Source organism: Microcebus murinus, chromosome 14 (genome assembly GCF_040939455.1).
Source record: "Microcebus murinus isolate Inina chromosome 14, M.murinus_Inina_mat1.0, whole genome shotgun sequence".
NCBI lineage: Eukaryota > Metazoa > Chordata > Mammalia > Primates > Cheirogaleidae > Microcebus > Microcebus murinus.
In genome coordinates, this window is record NC_134117.1 from 73,644,373 (window position 1) to 73,663,399 (window position 19,027).

Genomic DNA, 19,027 nt, shown 5'->3' on the forward strand with positions numbered 1-19,027 from the left:
AGGAATGACAAGGTAATAGGGATGTGGACCAAGTATCCCTCGTTATTTCCAAAGGTCTGAGACTAAAAGTAGAAATTTCTTAAAAATATTGCAAAGGTGACAAACCCTAAACCAATGATCTATTTTCTAATTTCCTCTGGCTTTCATCTGCCTTGAACTCACTAACTCACCTGGATAGCACTGCCTTGGGAATCCTTTCTCTAAGATCCAGGGCTCTTCTCCTTGCTCTATCTTGAGGATCACTTCTGGCTTAGTAACACAATGCCCTGTTAAGAGAAAATAACACAGGACTGGGCTAAAGCTTCAAAAGCAGAAAAAAATGATAGAGAAGAAAGATATAGCTCCAGGAGCTCAAGGAAGGTACACAAATGAACCAATCCCTAAGGAGGGAAGAGGACATTCTTCATGGGGGCCAAAAGGTATTGGTCATCCTAGAGCCTTGAATCTCAAGCTTCAAATCAGAAAACTACAGGGCATTCATATGTTTGAGCAACTAAGAAATGGATGCTATTGGCCGCCATGTGGGGAAAAAATCCTTACCTACAGAGACAAGGTTGCTATAATTTTCCAGGATCACATCTCTGTATAATATCTTCTGAGCAGGGTCCAGAAGAGACCATTCTTCCTGGGTGAAGTCCACACATACATCCGTGAATGACACTTGTTCCTGTAACAGTATATTCCTTATCAATATGAAGTAGTCATAACTAAATAATGTAGAAAAGATTTAAGAGAACTAATCTCTTTATAGTTTACTGAAAAATGACATATAGGATATCTCCCTTTGTGCTATACTATATAGCATAATACAGGCTGGATGGGGAGGCTCACGCCTGTAATCCAAGCACTCTGGGAGGCTGAGGTGGGTGGATTGGATCATTTGAGCTCAGGAGTTCGAGACCCGCCTGAGCAAGAGCAAGACTCCATCTCTACTAAAAAATAGAAAAAATTAGCTGGGCATGGTGGCGCATGCCTGTAGTCCCAGCTGCTTGGGAGGCTGAGGTAGGAGGATCGCCTAAGCCCAATAATTTGAGGTTGCTGTGAGCTAGGCTGACGCCATGGCACAGAGTAAGACTCTGTCTCAAAAATAAATAAATAAATAAAAGAATAATACAAAATATCTTGTACAAATTCAGTTTCCACTAAGGGCTTAGAATTGTCCTAAGTGCTGTGAATGGTATTGATGAAAACAAAATGGTTCCTGTTCTCAAAGTGCTTATGACCTGATAAGAAGAAATATAGGCCGGGCGCGGTGGCTCAAGCCTGTAATCCTAGCACTCTGGGAGGCCGAGGCGGGCGGATTGCTCGAGGTCAGGAGTTCGAAACCAGCCTGAGCAAGAGCGAGACCCCCGTCTCTACTATAAATAGAAAGAAATTAATTGGCCAACTAATATATATATATAAAATTAGCCGGGCGTGGTGGCGCATGCCTGTAGTCCCAGCTACTCGGGAGGCTGAGGCAGAAGGATTGCTTGAGCCCAGGAGTTTGAGGTTGCTGTGAGCTAGGCTGACGCCACAGCACTCACTCTAGCCTGTGCAACAAAGCGAGACTCTGTCTCAAAAAAAAAAAAAAAAAAAAAGAAGAAATATATATTCACAGTTATTAAATTGGACATCGTAGGAAGTAGCAGTGTGTAAAAGGTAGACTAGAGTTTCAGGGGAAAAGTCAGTTCTTTCACATTATCTTTTACATTATCAAGTTTCATCAAGGAAGTTAATACTTTCAGTTGTTAAAATAAATAACGGGATTGAGGTGAATATGGCACAGGCCCTGATCACACTCAACACATGACTGATTAAAGTGACTGCCCTGCAGTCTATCTGCCCATCAGAGAAAAGACTGAATCCTCTATGCTTGAAGAGATCATTTTCTGGAGCCTTTAATAATTTTTTTTGGTTTTAAACACAATATTTGGCATCTAGTAAAAAATTTCATGGTATGTAAAGAAAAAGGGACCAAGAAAAAAAACAGATTACAAAAGCAGACACATAGGTTACCCAGACACCATAATTAATAAACAAGAACTTCAAAATGAATGATTAATATGTTCCATAAAACAAAGGAAAATATGAAAATAAACAAGAAGATGGGAGAAGTTCAACAGTGTATGGTATGTGTGTTGTACAGAAAAAGGGTTAATAGAGAAGGCCTGAAACTGCTATCCTTTGAAAGGATAGCAAGTGATCATGTTTGACTGGCATCTGGAAACTTGGATTTCAGGGGGGTTCTTATAATTTTCTGATAAGAATGGCTCACTGAGCCTGAACTGTTTGTGTAAACAATATGGTTTATGCAAAATATGTGCATTCCTTCTGGGAGTCTAGAATTTTGGTATGTGCCAGGCCAAGAGTACCTATGTGATCAGCCCCTGATCAAAATTCTGGACACCAACTATCTACTGAGCTTCCCTGGTATACATTTCAGATATGTTGTCATATGTCACAGTTAGAGGACTTAAGTGTGTTCTGTGAGACTCCACTGGGAGAAGACTTAGAATCTTGCTGATTTTGCTTTGTCTCTTTTCACTATATGCTGAGTCGTCCCAGGGAATCATTAGACCTGGGTATGGTCTTGAGGACCTATTATACATGTATACATAGACACACACCCTAAACAATAAAATATACATTCTATCATTTTATTTGTACTCACATGGAACATTCACCAACATAGACCATACATATATATATATATATATATACAGGCATAAAATGGGTATTCTAGAGCTGAAAAATAAAATATCTGGAATTAAGAGCTAATTAGATGGTTTCAAAATCATATTCGAAAAAGAAAACAAAATCTGAAACATGTATGCATCTAACAAAAGACTGTCAAAGTGTATATATAAGGTAAAAACAGAACTGAAAGGAAAGCTTAGAAATCTATACCACAGCTGGAGACTTCAACTCTCCTCTGTCAGTACTGATAGATCAGCAGGCTGATAATCAGTAAGTATATAGATAACCTGAATGGCACTATCAATCAACTTGATCTGACATTTATAAAATACTTCCCACTCTAATCAATAAAATATACATTCTATTGCTTGGAACAGGTTCTCAGACTTTCCTTGTTTTGATGACCTTGACAGTTTTGAGAAGTATAAATCCAGTGTTTTGTACTCACACGGAACATTCACCAACATAGACCATATTCTGGCCTATAAAACACACCTTAATGAACTTGAAGAAATAGCTATCATACAAAGTAGGTTTTCAGACCACAATGGAATTGAACAGAAACCAATAAAGCAAGAAATAGCTAGAAAATCCCTCTAAAACTTGAAAACTAAACAATATACTTATAAATAATCTATAGGCCAAAGAAGAAGTCTCAAATTTTTAAATATTTTAAATGAAATATAAATGAAAATATCAGTGTTCAAAATTTGTGGGATGCTGAGAAAGTAGCATATATAGGGAAATGTATAGCATCAAATGTATATTTTGTTCTCCAAAAGACCCTTCTACAAAAATGAGAAGACAAGCCAAAGACTGGATGAAAATATTTACAAAACACATGTCTAATAAAGGAGTTATATCCAAAATATACAAAAGAACTCTCAAAACTCAATAATAAATATACAAGCAACCCACTTGAAAAATGTGCAAAAGATCTGAACACACGTAAACAAAGACATACATACAGCAAATAAATAATGAATAAACATTCAATATCATTTGCCATTATGGATACCAAAATGAGATACAATGACATTTATTAGAAGGGTTAAATCTAAACTACTCATAATATAAATATATGATAATGTATAAATAAATAAAAAATAAATAAATGATTAAATAAATGGGAGAGAACAGATAAATCTACTATGCAGAATTACTAACAATTTATGTGGATACTCTGCCATCAAGGAGGTATAACTCTCCACTTCCTTCCAAAGAATATAGTATGAAAACAGAGGAAGAAAGGGTAACTTTACAGTGAAGAAATGTGACCACACTATCTCAACCAGGTAACTAACAGTAACATATCAACAGTGATAAGTCAAGTTGATAGCATTTTCCCTTGATATGATGTTACCAAATGGCACATTACCTCTGTGGTCTTCCTCTAAGAAACTCTAACCCCAGTCTAATCCTGAGAAAAACAGCAGAAAAATATCAACTGAGGGACATTTTACAAAACACTGGATTTATACTTTTCAAAACTATCAAGGTCATCAAAACAAAGAAAGTCTGAGAACCTGTTCCAGTCAAGAAGTCTAAGGAGACAAGATAACTAAATAGAATATGGATATCCTGAAATAGAAAAATTGTATTAAGGAAAAATTAAGAAAATCTCAATAAAGTAGTCATTACTTAATAAATCAATATTGTCACATTAGTTGTGACAAATGTACTGTATTAAGATGTTAATAACAGAAGAAACTATGTCTGTGGGGATGTATATGGGAACTCTCTACTATTTCACAACTTTTCCATAAATCTAAAACTCTTCTAAAGCAGAAAAGTTTATTAGTAAAAATACTGAACAAATAAGAGGACAAGATTAATGAAGTGGAGTGATGCCAGCAAAATGGAGAATTGGGCAGCATGATGCTCAGGGCCCTCTCGGAGACATCAAACAACAAGCAGGAACTGTCAGAATAAACTTTGTCACAACTCTAAGAAGGTCAAAGGCTCACTGCAACCAAGTGAATGCTGAATCAAGAAAAAGACAGCTTCAAAATGATAGGAAAGCTTTGTGGCATTTCTATTTGCTACAACCCTCCTAGGTTACCCAACCCTCCTTGGTTGGTGGCAGCCTTGAGATGGCAGCCCATGCTCCAAGTGTGGGACCCTGGTCCTTGATTCTGGAGGGATCATAGCAGACCTTATTCACAAAATTGTGTTTGTCTGTTCTAACCTGTGTGGGAACTACCTGAAGAACAGATGTAAGACGCTCGCTTCTGTTTCACCTAACTCAGAACTCACTTAGGGCAGAAAAGAAACAGGCATTGTTTGAAAATATTGTAAGGGGAACAAATTACCTGCAGCCACCTGGGGCAAAAGATTATGGTTGAGATATACAGTATGCTACCTGAAGCCTGGGAAGAAAACTGGGGGAAAGATTCTTTGTGAAATCAGAGCTTTCAAAAAACCCCAGATACTGGGGAATGTGGAAAGCAATGTATATACCTAGGGCAGGATGGAAACCCACAAGCCTTAAGAAGACCTAAGCTGTCACCTCTGGCAGACCTCTATGTTCAGCGTGATCAGGATGTGAAGGCTAAAGCAGGCTATAAAGAGCCTGGCTAAGTAAGCATTGAAGAACACCTCAGCTTAGAGCCAAGCTGCCAACACAGGGAGAAGTGGGGTTTTTGTTTGTTTGCTGTTCTTTTTAGCAACTGGTATTCAAAGAAATCTCTGTAAAAACATTAGCTCAATACAAGCCCAGGAACAGAGACTTAGACCACACACAACAAGGAAACAAGTCTTTACAGAAATAGTATGGAAAGGCTATTAAACTAATAGACAAATGCAGCCTTCAAGAATGAAAAACAGCAAACCCTGGGGAAGGGTAGGAATCTAATTTCCAGTTACCACATTATTCAAATGTCCAGTTTTCAACAAAAAAGTAAAAGGTATTAAAAGATACAAGAACATATAGCCCACTCAAAGGAAAAAAACAAACCCCTCCTTGAGGAAGCCCCGACATTGGACTAGATAAAGACCTTAAATAAACTGTCTTAAATATGCTCAAAAAGGTAAAGAAAATCATGGACAAAAAGCTAAAGGAAATGAGGAAAACAATGTATAAACTAACTTAGAAGTTATATATTAAAAAAATAGAAATTATAAGGCTGAAAAATAAAATGAGTGAAGTAAAAAATTCACTAGAGGATTCAATAGCCCATTTGAGCAGACAGCAGAAAGACTCATGAACTGGATGACAGAATAACTGAAACAATTTAGTATGAGGAGAACAGGAAGGAGAAGAAGAAGAAGAAGAAAAAAAAAACATGAATAGACCCTAATGGACCTTTGAGTGGGCTATCATATACATTACAGGAGTCCCAGAAGAAGAGGGAAAGAGGCAGAAAGATATTTAAAGAAATAATGGCTAAAATCTACCCAAACTTTATTAAAGACACAGATCTTATACCCAGAAAGCTCAACAAACTCCAAGGAATAAAACTCAAAGAGATTTCACTAAGGCACATTATAGTCAAACTGTCAAAAGCCAAATAAAAACAATGAATGTTAAAGATACCATGGAGGCCAGAAAGCAGTGGGATGACATCTTTATAGTACTGTAAGAGGAAAAAACAAAACCAAAAAAACTGCCAACTAAGAATCGTAAAACTGGCAAATCTATTCTTCAAAAAGGAAAGAGAAATTAAGATATCATTCCAGATAAACAAAAGTTGAGAGAGTTCATTATTACAAGTCCTGCCCTACAGGAAATAAATATTATACTGAATGGAATCCTTCAGGTTGAAATGAAAAGATCTTAGTACTAAAAGCTGTATGAAGAAATAAAGATCTCTGGTAAAGGTTAACTATATAAGCACAAAAGCCAGCATTTTGTATTTGGGTTTGGAACTCCAGTTTTTTCTTCCTAAAGGAATTTAAGACAAATGCATAAATGGTAATTTTAAATCTATGTTATTGGGCATACAATGTACAAAGATGTAACTTATGACAAAACAACATAAGGGAATGAATGCAGCTATATAAGAGCATTTTTGTATGAGAAAGCCAGCTAATAAATGTAGAAGGAATGAGAAAATGTGAAAATCATCATTTTGCAACCACCAGTATGAGAGCTAATTGAGACAAAGTATTATCAGTAGATGCTAAAAACACTGGATAAGTGAAGTTGTTGGGAAGAATACCCTTGAAATGAAAACCCAGCATCATCACCTATGTAGTATACCAGCCAATAATGTTTAACATGAAACAACCATGCTGACGTAATCAGACAGGTTCAGATTCTCTAGACTAAAAATGTCAATTTCAGGAAAGACAAAAAGGGCAGGAATCTGCTCTAGATTAGAGAAAAGTAAAAGGACATGAGAACTGAACATACTGTGACATCATTCATTGGACAATGCCTTGGAAAAAAATACATTTTTTAACATCTGGAGAAATTTCAATTTGGAGTGTACCCTAAATAATACCATCTCAATATAAGGAAAACCTTGTTCTCAGGAGAAACATGCCGAAGTGTCATGATGCTTACACAACTTATTTTCAAAAGGTTCAGCAAAAGGGTATAGAATAGATAGCTCAGTAGAAAAAGCAAATGTGGTAATTAGTTAATAATTGGTTTATCTAGGTGAAGTATAGTCAAGTTTTCACTATATTATACTCTCAACTTTTCTGCAGGTTTGAGACTGTTTTAAGTAAAAAATTAGGGGGAGATATTTTTAAATGATTACTATTACATGTACATATTTTGTGGATATGGTTCCTTACTATAACCTCTTCCAATAATAACTTAGTTCTTTCTTTCTTTTTTTTTTTTTTAAAGAGATAGGGTCTTGCTGTGTTGCCCAGGCTGAAGTGCAGGAGTACAGTGGCACCATCATAGCTCACTGCAGCCTCAAATTCCTGGGCTCAAGTGATTCTCTCACCTCAACCTCCTGAGTAGCTGGGAATACAGGTACACCCCCCCATGCCTAATTTTTTTTCTTTTCTTTTCTTTTCTTTTTTTAAGAGACAGGGTCTCACTATATTGCTTACTTCTGGGCTTAAGTGATCCTCTTGCCTGAGCCTCCTCACTCACTGAGATTACCAGTGAGATTACCATAGTACCTGGCTAGTTATTTCTTATTTAAAAATACTGTCTCATTTTGGGAAAGTTTACAGTACAGTGGATTTAGATATTATGGATAACTATAAATTTTCTTAGCATGATAATGGTATTGTGGTTAGGTGAGTAAATGTCCTTATTCAGAAGAAATGTAATTAGGGGAAAGTGTTATAATGTTTATAACTTATTTTCAAATACATTTCAGAATAATATATATATATAGGAGGAGATAAAACAAGGCAAAAATGTTAACTGATAAATCTAGGTAAAAATTATATTGGTGTTTATTTTGTTTGAAAATTTTCATACTAAAGGTTAAGAAAAAGAGACCACATCTTTTAAAGATCCATAACAATATATTTACAAAGAAAATAATTTATCATGAATTTGCTTCAAAATAATCTCAGCAGAAATGGATGAAAGTAAAAAGGAAGCAGTATTGGCTCTGAGTTGATAACTGGTGAAGCTGAAAATGGGTACATGGGGATTAATATACGATTTTCTTATTTTTGTGTGAGTCTGCAATTTTTCAAAATAAAAAGCTAAAAAGAATTGACATTTCTAGTCTGAGGTAAATATGTATCTCTCCTAACTCCAAAAAAATCAGTGTCAAAACATAAAGGTATAAATATATAATGACAGGAGAATACTCCTGGAAAGAGGCACCTCAGCAGAAGAAAAATTTTGAGTAATTTCTGAAAGATACAGAATCAGCAAGATCAAACAGAAGTCAGAGGCATAATGACCATTTCAAGCATAGCAATGAGTAGGGAAATCTTTGTGGGTTCTGGTGGGAAGCCTGTTATATTTCTAATCTATGTATGTTTCCTTACCAATTTACCTACTGTCCTTGAATGAGCCTTTCCATTGTGGGAGAGAATAATAGAGGACAGGTTTCTCATCAGCTGAGTAAATTCACATTAGCTACCTGTGCTGATCAAACTATTTCTTCACGTTTATACATGGAACAGAAAACAAACACCAGATATTTGAGGAAATCAATAGCATAAAGTATAAGTATCAAGATGACTAGAAGTAAATGCTAAGAAACCAAAATCAATATAATTCTAACATCCTCAAACATATTTTTAAGACTATTACATCTAAACTGAGAATAGCCTACAATGACAGAAACCATCAGAGAGAAAGAAAGAGTACTGAGAAATTAAAAACATGGTTCCCAAATTGTGAAAATGTAAAAAAAAAATAAAAAATAAAATAAAAAAAGGAAGAAAAGACCTTAAAATAAGGCTTGGAAATAGAATGAACATGGAAGATAGTACAAAAAGAAAAATGGAAATGAAGATAAACAAGTTAAGAACACAAATGATGGATTCTGGAGATATAATATTATACCTGAAGAAATTCCAGGGGAAAACACAGGAAAAGAAACAATCAGAAAAAGGATAATAACTATATTTACCAAAATGTCTCTGAGCAGAAGGAATTTCTAAACTCCAAAAATAAAAATACATCCTTCAAAATACCAATACAAATAAAATAAAAAAACAACAGCCCTAAAAGAATGCAAGTGGATGCAAATGTCAGAACCTGACTTTGCATCTGTAGCTCCAAGAGAAACAACAGAGAAAAGTCTGGGCAAGGATCTGGATAGAGCCTTCTAAAGGCAAAGTCTCATTTGCAAGAAGCCCGAAAACATTCAGGCAGGCCAAACCCTAGAGAGGATATCACTCTTATACTCCATCAAAATGACAAAAATATCATCTATGTTTTTTAAAAAAAGGAATTCAAAAGTGGACAATAGCATACAAGTAACAGTGGTAAACTAATGTAAGAGATCAGCATAAAATAGCTTTTGGAGAAGCCACAGCAGATGATTCTGGGAGTTTAAATGGATTTCTTTTAAAAACTGGGAAAGGAAAGTGCTTATGTAACTCAGAACACAAGTTAGAAGAACTTATGTTAGTTTTAAGGGATATATAAACCAAGTTTTTAATATCCAATTATAGCTAAAGCTAAAATATCACGCGGCACTACTACTCCAACTGAGAAGTTCCAGCAGGACATTGTAGTTTACTAACAAGCAAGCTGAAATGAGGTAATACAACAAGCAATGGCTAACAAAGCACTTCAGGGTCATTTTCTTCTATCCCAAATGCTCAGCATGGGGAACCTTAAACTTCTTATGTACCAAATAGTTCTCTTATTCCAAGTGGGCAATTTAAAATTTAGCAATTCTCTTAGAACAGAGTTGGCAATTCAACAACATGTATTAAGACACAGAACAATCATAAATAGTTGTTAAATGAATGAATGAATGAATGAATGACTGGATTAAGTAAGATTACAAGGAACACTAAATTCAGGGAAAGGAAGCTATTAGCTAACAAAGATGACTAATTGAGTCAGTCAATAAATTTCTTACCCTTAAAATCAGTATCTTGATGAAATTTCCATCAATATCCCAACAAGGGCTTTTATAAACAAAGGCTGGCTTATCCTGAAACTTACAATGGAAGGCACAGGCCACAAGAATACCTAAAGCAATTTTAAAAAAGAAGAACAGAGTGAAAGGAATCTCTCTACACAGTTTTAAGGCTCACTTTCTTCCTACTTATTCTCTGGGGTCTCTCATGTAGTTATGAAAATATACATGTTAATAAACTTGTTTGTTTTCCTCTTATTAATCTATCTATTGTTATAGGAGACCACTCCAACTAAAAATCTATGGAGGAGTTCAAGAAAAAATTAATATTCTTTCCTACAGTTAAAAGACATGAAGAACTATTTCAATGAAGAGAATATACAGACAGCAAATATACACTAAAAGATTTTGATGCAAATTAATACCACAATGAGATACCACTACATACCCATCAGAATGGCTAAAACAGAAGAACAGCGATAATACAAAATGATGGCAAGGATGGAGAGAAACTGGATCATGCACACATTGCTGGTGGAAATGTAAGATGGTATATTCATAGCAGCTTTATTTTTAATAGCCAACAACTGGAAATAACCCAGATGCTCTTGAACAGGTGAATGGTTAAACTGTGGTACATTCACATCATGGAATATTAGTAAGTAACAAGAAGCAATGAACTATTGATACACATACAACCTGGATGAATCACCAGAGAAGTGATAAAAGCTAATCCCAAAAGGTTACATACTGCATGATTCCTTTTCTATAATATTTTTGAAAGAACAGAAACAGATTAGTAGTTGCTAGGGTTTAGGGATGAGGATGTAGGAGTGAGGGTGGGGGAATGACAAGGCCAGGATGGACGTGGGTATGGCTATGAAAGGGCAACAGGAGGGATCTTCTTGGTGATGGACTGTTCTGTATCTTGACTGTGGTGGTGAATACATGAAACTACACACATGGTAAAAACCACATATAACCAACACTACACACCCGTGTGCATACACGAATGAGTAAAACTGGGGAAATATGAGTAAGATTGGTGGCAGTACCACAGTTTTGCATGTTATTACTAGGAAAAACTATGTAAAGGGTACACAGGATTTCCCTGTATATTATTTCTTACAAACGAATGTGGATCTACAATTATCTCACAATAGAAAGTTAAATTAAAAAAACCTTCAGTTAAGGATTATTAAAATAGCCATTTTCATTTATTCTTCAGTCAGTTGCGTACTCATATCCTTTGCCTACTATTCGACTACTTTGCTCTTTTTAATGGATTTCAATTTACCCTTTTTATTTGTATTATATTTAATATGGACTGAAATTTTTAAAAATTGTTATATAAATGGGTATACACATACATAATGAGTATGATGCGCACCAACTGGGGGATGGACACACTTGAAGCTCAGACTCGATGGGGGAGAGGGGCAAGGGTAATATATGTAACCTTAACATTTGCACCCCCACAATATGCTGGAAAAAATAAAAGAAGGAAAAAAATTTGTTATATAATTCTCTCAATTTTTAACTTGCATCTTACACTTGTATCATGGAATCTTTTCTTATATATATACAAATATATGTATGTAATTATTTTTTAGAGACAGGGCCTGCTCTGCCACCCACACTGGAGTACAGTGTCATGATCACAGTTCACTGCAACCTGCTAAGTAGCTAGGACTACAGGTGTGTGCCACTACACCTGGCTATTTTTTTTTTTTTGTATAGGTGGGGTCAAACTATGCTGTCCAGGGCTGGTCTCCGAATTCTGGCCTCAAGTGAACCTCCTGCCTCAGCCTCCCAAAGTGCTGGGATTACAGACATGAGCAACCACATGTAAGGATGTAATTTTTATGAAGTAAATATTTTGTTATTAAAAAAAATAAGTACTCAACATATGTAAGAAACTGAAACATGAAGCATGAAGAATTTTATTTTTCCCTGTGTCAGAAACAGGTATTTTATCCTGTCTTCCTGGTTATATTCTAATGATTTTGTTCTAGTTTCTCTGATTTCAAGACGCAGTTTTAGTTTCTTGTTGAGGTCACTGCTTTCTTTGTGACTCTGTTTTGAGAAAAAATAATTCATTCCAAGTAGAAATTATAATATTTAAAATAAAAGAACACAAATTTGTATACTGTTTCTACTTGGAATTTATATTTTTGGATGTTTTCAAATGATTTTATAGTTTGCTGAAGTACTATTAGAGTACCCTGTCTACACTGCAGGTTAGAGATGAATCATGAAACTGTAAGAAGGAGTGAGAGCACAGGAAAAGGCAAATATTTCAATAAATATAAAAGCCTACCAACTGTCTAAAGCCACAATACTAAAGATGTTTTGTGGGGTTCAGAACACAGGGAGGAGGAAAAAATATATCAACACACAGGGTAGAAGTGGTAAATAGAAGGATATTGTGATAATTTAATTGTTCAGTTCTTGCATACCAAGGTAAAGTCCAAACGGATTAAAAATTAAAACATATAAAAGTACTAGAATACATGGGCAGATTCTTTATAATCACGAAGTGGGAAGGACTTTCAAACTATGCCTCCAAATGCTATTATAAAATAAGTCCAAAGCCATAAAGCAAATATTGATAAACTAGACAACAAAAACAATAAAATATTTCTGCAGGGGGAAAAAAGCACCATGAGCAATTTTTAAAAGACAAACAATATATCAGAAAATAATGGTTTGTAGCTCACATAATAAATGAGCAGTGTTATTGCTAATATACACAGAGGTAACCAGACACTGGGGGAAAAAGACCAGAAACCTAAGAGAAAAATGGGCAAAAGATATTAATAATTCAAAGAAAAATAAATATAAGACACCCTTAGACACATGAAAAGATATCCAACCTCACTCATAGTGAGTAAAACTGTAGATGCAAATTTTATGCAATACTACTATCAGTTGCCCAAAATCCAAAAGTTGAACCACATATTCTATAGGAGAAGCTGTGGAAAAACAAGCACTCTCATACATTACCAAACGGAAAACAAAATGACACTAGAACAAGGCAGTACCACTATGCTGATCAACTCATGGGAATTCAAATATACAAACCTATACATACATACAAAATTATAAATTTATAAGCTTATTCATTACAACATGCTTCATAAGAGCAAAAAGTTAGAAGTAGTTTAATAAACTATGGACATCCACACTTAAGTTACCATGCAGTTGTGACAAAAGAGAGAAGAGGTAATCCACGTTCTGTCACAGAAATCTCTGGAACATGTTGCTAAATGAAAAAGGAAGAATGGAAAATAGTGTGTAAGTTTGCTACTCCAAGGATGGATCCCTGAGCTGCAGAATAGGCCTCAGCCAGGACTTTTATCAGACATTCAGAATTGAGGGCCCTATCCATACTTACTAAATCAGAATCTGAATGTTAACAAGATGCCAAGGTGCATTTAAGTTGAGAAACCCTAAGGATAATGTTCACTTTTAAGTAAAGGGCAGGGACCAGCAAGAATAAACATACATATATTCTTTTACCTGGATAAAGAAACACTAAGAAGATAAATAAGAAACTAGAAAAAAATAGGTATCTGTTGTACATAGGGTAACAATTCCAGTTTGTTTGGAATTGTCCCAATATATGCCACTCGTCTCAGCACAATTATTCATGGAACCTCTTTCACTTAGTGAAAAATGTCTCAGTTTGGATCATAAGTAAATGACACCCTATCTAGAGGAACAACAGGAACAGAGAACAGGAGTGCAAATTTTTACTTAGATTTTTTGTATCACTTCTTTAAACATGTTAACATATTACCAATTCAAAAGCACTTCATTAAGAAAAAAACAAAAAACACATGAAACCAGTCAGGAAAAACAGACTGAGAAGAGCAGCAGGCTAAGGATGGAAACCCAGGGATAAGCAGTGTCTGGGGGCAAACGGAAAAGACATCTCCTTGAGAGTTAGAGAGGAAATCAAAGTTAGGAAAGGATCGCTCTGCAGGCTGGCATCTCAGACACCAATAGAGGAGACTTTCAAAACAGAGACCGTGGTTAATAATATCAAAAGCTGCCAAACAGCTAGTAACAGAATGACAAAACATCAACTGGCCTTGACTACAACTGTAGTGGTCTTTTCCAGAACTGACTCACGTGAGCGGTGGTGAGGGACCAAGGCTGCAGAAACATAAGCGAGAACTGTCTGTGACTCAACCTAGAAATACAAATGAGCTGACACAAACACTTAGGGAGAGTTGCTCTGAGGACATGCAGTCCCTCCATCACTCCACATCTTCAAATTTTTATTCCCAGATCAAGCAGGGCCATCAGAGGATTTGCCTCTTAAACCTCAATGTTTGGTTCCCTGAAAAGTATACATACCGAGTTCTCAGGTACTGTGTTTTTTGTTTCTACCAAGAAATGATTATAGACAATTTACTGCATTTATTTTGGGGGTGTTATTAGAAAAATCAGAGAAAACTTTAAATGACTTAGATAATTCTGTAAAATTAAAAATCCTGCACCTAATTTGCTAAATGCCTCACTTTGGATCTGCTACTCTAGCTTTATTTCCCTTGATGTAAATTTTTGCCTGTTTCTATTTTTCCATTTGAAACAATATAAATCCTATAAAATTCAGAAAATCCATTTAAAACAAAGTGGGAATAAATAAGCAAAAACTTACCTGGGATTTGTTCATTTTCTGCTCTTTAGCGGAGGAGGGAGAGCTGAGGGAGAAGGAAGGAAGAATGTCAGGAGAGACGGCCTGCCTTGCAGTTCCTGGATTCACCTGCCTATACAGCTCCACACACAAGATACTCACGTGTCCACGTGTGGCTCCGATATCTGTTGAGCTTAGACATGATACTTTTCACTGAGTGAATGTAAACATTTGTTTCTTATTGATTTATTACCAATTTAGGTTCTGTGACACAGAAAAATTAAAAACATGAAAAGATGAGTTTAACAAATGATAATAATCTAAAAGAGGAAACACAATGGATTTGTCAAAATTTGCTGTAGGAAAAACCCTCAGGCCATATTGTTTACCAATTTACCTGCTAACACCCTTGATCCCTTGAGGTTTGATAACCCAAGAAACCTCTGGAAAAAGAGATGGGGGTGTTTAAGGCAAGATAAATTTTTTAAAAAGTTTGTTCTAACTTGCTTACAATTTCTAAAAAGGATCTTTTAATAAGAAACTAACTTTGATCAAAGAATAACAAAATGGACAGCAGTGGCCCAGGAATCTGCACATCCGACTTCTAATCTTGGTTCTGTCACTAACAAATTAAATGACCTGAGCGAGTCACCTTCTCAGACTCCCCGCCACCCCCATCTTCCAAACAATGTCAAAACAGATCATCTGAAGAGGACCTGCCTGCGCTACCATCCTGTGGGTCTACAAGGCCGGGAGCAGGAACCTCAGCATCTTCTATATGTGCCACTAACAGCAGCTCTCCTCGGTGAAAAGTGAACGGGACATTAACGGTGTAGGGCAGTTGAGGGAGGACTGATGACAGGCTTTCCTTAGCTGTCGCTGGTGAGCCTTTCACGCCCACCACGCCCTCACAAACTCTTCAAACAGGTGACATCTCCCACCCCTCTCAGCTCCAGCTCACCTCTCTCTTCTTAAACTTGTCCCAGACCGTCCACCAGCACACAGACTTCGATGGCTTCAGGATACTGTGTCATGACTATATATATCAGCAAATGAACACATAACAAATACTAACTTCGGAGCCAGGACAGGAGCTAGGTGGCTAGGCCGGCCATGCCCTTCCCTCTCGCTCTGAGAACACCGGGCCCCAGGGACCGGTGTAAGCGCCGGCAGCCACGGCGGTCTTCCGGGGCCCTCCCAGGGCTCCGTGCACTACACGCACCAAATAAACACCGGAGTAGCTAAAAACACGAAAGCGCTCAAAGCAGCCCAAGGCGGCAAGTATTCCCGATGTCCATATTTTATAGCAGAGGAAGACGCATCTCGCGGCGGCCGTTCTGTCTCATTAATTCATTCCCAGCGGACTTGGCGCAGAGGTTCTCGCGGCAGCTCCGCCCCCGGGGCCCTGCGCACAAAAAGCGCACACGCCACAACGCCATGCGCAAGTGCACGTCGCGCACACGTCACACGCAGTATGCGCGCGCGCCGCCACCCTGCCCCGCAGCACCGCTCCCCTTCCTCGGGACCGAGCGCACGCGGCGCGCATGCGCACTCCCTACCTGTGCCCACGCAGCGGCGCTGCCGGGCAGGTTTCGGGGCTGGAAGTGTGCGGGCCCTACAAAGCGGGCGTTGGTGTTTCCACGCTGTACTCGCGCCCTTTCTGACTGAGGCGTCCCCGCCTCGCCGCCCCTTCAACTCCGCCGGCGCCGGGGTCCCGCTCCATCGGGTGCCTCGGCCGCCCGCACCCGGGCAGCGCCAGTCCGCCTCGGCGTCGCCCCACGCTCCGGCGCCCACGCGCGCCCCCTCGCCTCGCGGACCCAGAGGCCAGGGTTTCTTCCCCGCGGGGTCTGAAGGCCGGGGAAGGCCTACCTGGGGGCAAGAGCGGGTGCGCATGCGCAGCGGGAGCTGGCCGCTCTCCTCGGTGGTGCCCTGGGGCTGGTGGCAGTGCCAAGTGGCAGGGTTTTGATGAGAATTAAAGGCGTTTACATTGTAAACACTCCAAACGGAATCTGGCATATAAATTGTTCAGTGTATTTCTGGAGTGTCCCCTTCCATGTGTACACTGTTTGGTCGGGAGCAGAGAGAGAGAGAGACACACACACACACACACACACACACACACACACACACACACACGTCTCCTGTGCAGGAAAATGCTGTTTATTTTGAGCATCTGGGTGTAGATGGGTGGAGGCCAAAGAGTATCTGCGAGAGAAAAGGGGAGAGCCTTAGGTTTTATAGAGGGCTTCTCAGGGGGCAGTGAGTACCTGGGCCAGAATAGCCATTGTAATAACAAAGGTTTTTAATAACCAATATCTGGGACCTCTGGGTCAGTCTCATCCTGTGGACATAAGGGAGGAGGGTAGTTCCGTCCTTATCAGGGGGATAGGAATGTTGGGTGTAGCCGTTTGTTAAATTTATAACCTCTGCAAACTCTTCCAGACTCCTGCCGCTATCGTTTCACAAACCTCAGTTTTCCATTAACCGCATTTTGTCCCATACATGCTTTTAGAGTTCTCACCTGGAACAAACCTAACATACACCACGCTCCATCTTTTAGAAATCAGTCTTGTGCAGTGGGTTGGGAGGTTACTGTTAGGTTTGCTTTGGGTGGGAGCAGGGAAGAATGTATAGGATGGAAAGCGGTTAATGGAAAACTCAGAGTGATCACAAAGCCTGTGAAACAATAGGCGTAGGGGTCTGGAGTCCAGAGGTTGTAAATCTCACTCTGACCGCAGGCGGCTGCAGACCGCTTAATGTTCAGAGCAAAAAATTCACCCTCCCCAGACTTCCATCCAAACCTATAAACCCCCGGCTCTCCCTTTTCTCTAGTGGACGCTCTTTTTGGCCTCCACCCGTCTGCACCCAGATGCTCAAATAAACAGCATTTGCTACACATGAAGCTCCGCGTGTCTCCCTCTCCGCTCTGGACCTAACAGTTATTATCTCAGTTTCTCCTGCCTGGAACCAGCATTCTGGTGGTGACCCAGAGGTTGTGATCAAACCACTGTGACTTTTACATGCAAACTACTATTTGAAATACAAAAAATAAAGTGATCTAAACTAAAATAACATCTGTGACCAGCATGGAATAAGGAAAGAGATAAGCTAGTAATTCAGTGCTAAATGATAATAAAAGAAGATTGTTTATATGTTAAAAAGCTACTTATATACCAGACTTAAAGCACACTCTCATCTCCTGAAACCAACCATACTTTACCCAAAAGCAAACATAAATTCTTCTGTGTATGTCTTCCTGACTTTGTTAGCACACTATGATCATATGGGCATATTATTTTATAATGTCCAAAAGACCTCCAGGGTGGCTAAATAGTAGAAAGGAGAGCTTTGTTGGCAATATCAATTTGTAAATGAGTAAGGGACAGTCCTGTTTTTATTTTTCCACTTATTTTAGTCTTCTTTGGTGGATCTTACCTACAACAATTATTATTGTGGTGTTCTTAATGGTGATTTTCTGTTTTACTTGTTCCTTCTATATTAAGTGGGATTCTTCTGTATGGAACACATTTTATTTTACACATGTATTTATTCAATCATTTATTTATATCAGTATGGACATGTGGGCATTTATTTTGTTCTTAACCATTGTTAGACAACCCCTCTTTTCTCCTCTAGCTCCTGGCACCCACTGTTCTATTCTGTCTTATACATTTAACTTTTTAAGAATGTCAAATAAATGGAATTATATATTGTGCAGCTTCTGGGCTTGTCTTCTTTTACTTACCAGAATTCATTTAAGATTCATTCATGTTGTTGCTCCTTTGATTAGGTCAGCTCCTTTCCCCCTACAATTTTCATTTCATCTAGGGCTATTATGTTATTACTTTCCTCAAATTGTTTCAGTTTGGGGCATTGAGAGCTATCATAGGTTAGCTTTTGGATCTTTTTAATACACGATTATCATTGTACTACAGCACTCCTTACTTTCTGACACCACAAGGTACCCCAGACTTGCTTTATGTTTCACTGTGCTAACCCAAGATTTAGCCATTTTTCCAAGGAACACTGGCACCTTTCATCAGAGAATTCAAGATCTGAGCTCCAGGTGTGATCACTGCTGTTGATGGTGTACCTGTTTCTAGACTAAGCAGACAGAGCTAAGAGATAAATGTATGTTTACTAGCCCATGCCAGTAATCTGTATTACTATGTCTATGTTTTTGTATCCATGTATATACGTTAAAGTTAATACGAATTCACCCTGGTATCTTTTACTC

At 38.0% G+C, this 19,027-nt stretch overlaps 1 protein-coding gene across 7 annotated transcripts in view; it reads right to left on the reverse strand.

Moving 5' to 3' along the window:
• LOC142861045 (zinc finger protein 248-like) overlaps positions 1 to 16,217 on the reverse strand; it is a 29,301-nt gene extending 13,084 nt beyond the window's left edge. The window contains exons 1-7 of one of the 7 annotated variants that reach the window (XM_076010274.1): positions 15,752 to 16,217; positions 14,953 to 15,054; positions 14,815 to 14,857; positions 14,283 to 14,306; positions 13,343 to 13,410; positions 541 to 667; positions 171 to 266 (exon numbers count right to left, since the gene is read on the reverse strand). In XM_076010274.1, the coding sequence (XP_075866389.1) occupies positions 171 to 266; positions 541 to 667; positions 13,343 to 13,345 (226 nt within the window). In that variant the 5' untranslated portion in view covers positions 13,346 to 13,410; positions 14,283 to 14,306; positions 14,815 to 14,857; positions 14,953 to 15,054; positions 15,752 to 16,217. Of the gene's footprint in view, positions 1 to 170; positions 267 to 540; positions 668 to 13,342; positions 14,236 to 14,282; positions 14,307 to 14,814; positions 15,055 to 15,751 lie in introns of those variants that run through there. The other 6 variants (XM_076010272.1, XM_076010270.1, XM_076010273.1 and 3 more) reach the window with 6 other exon arrangements.
• Positions 16,218 to 19,027: the final 2,810 nt, after the last annotated feature.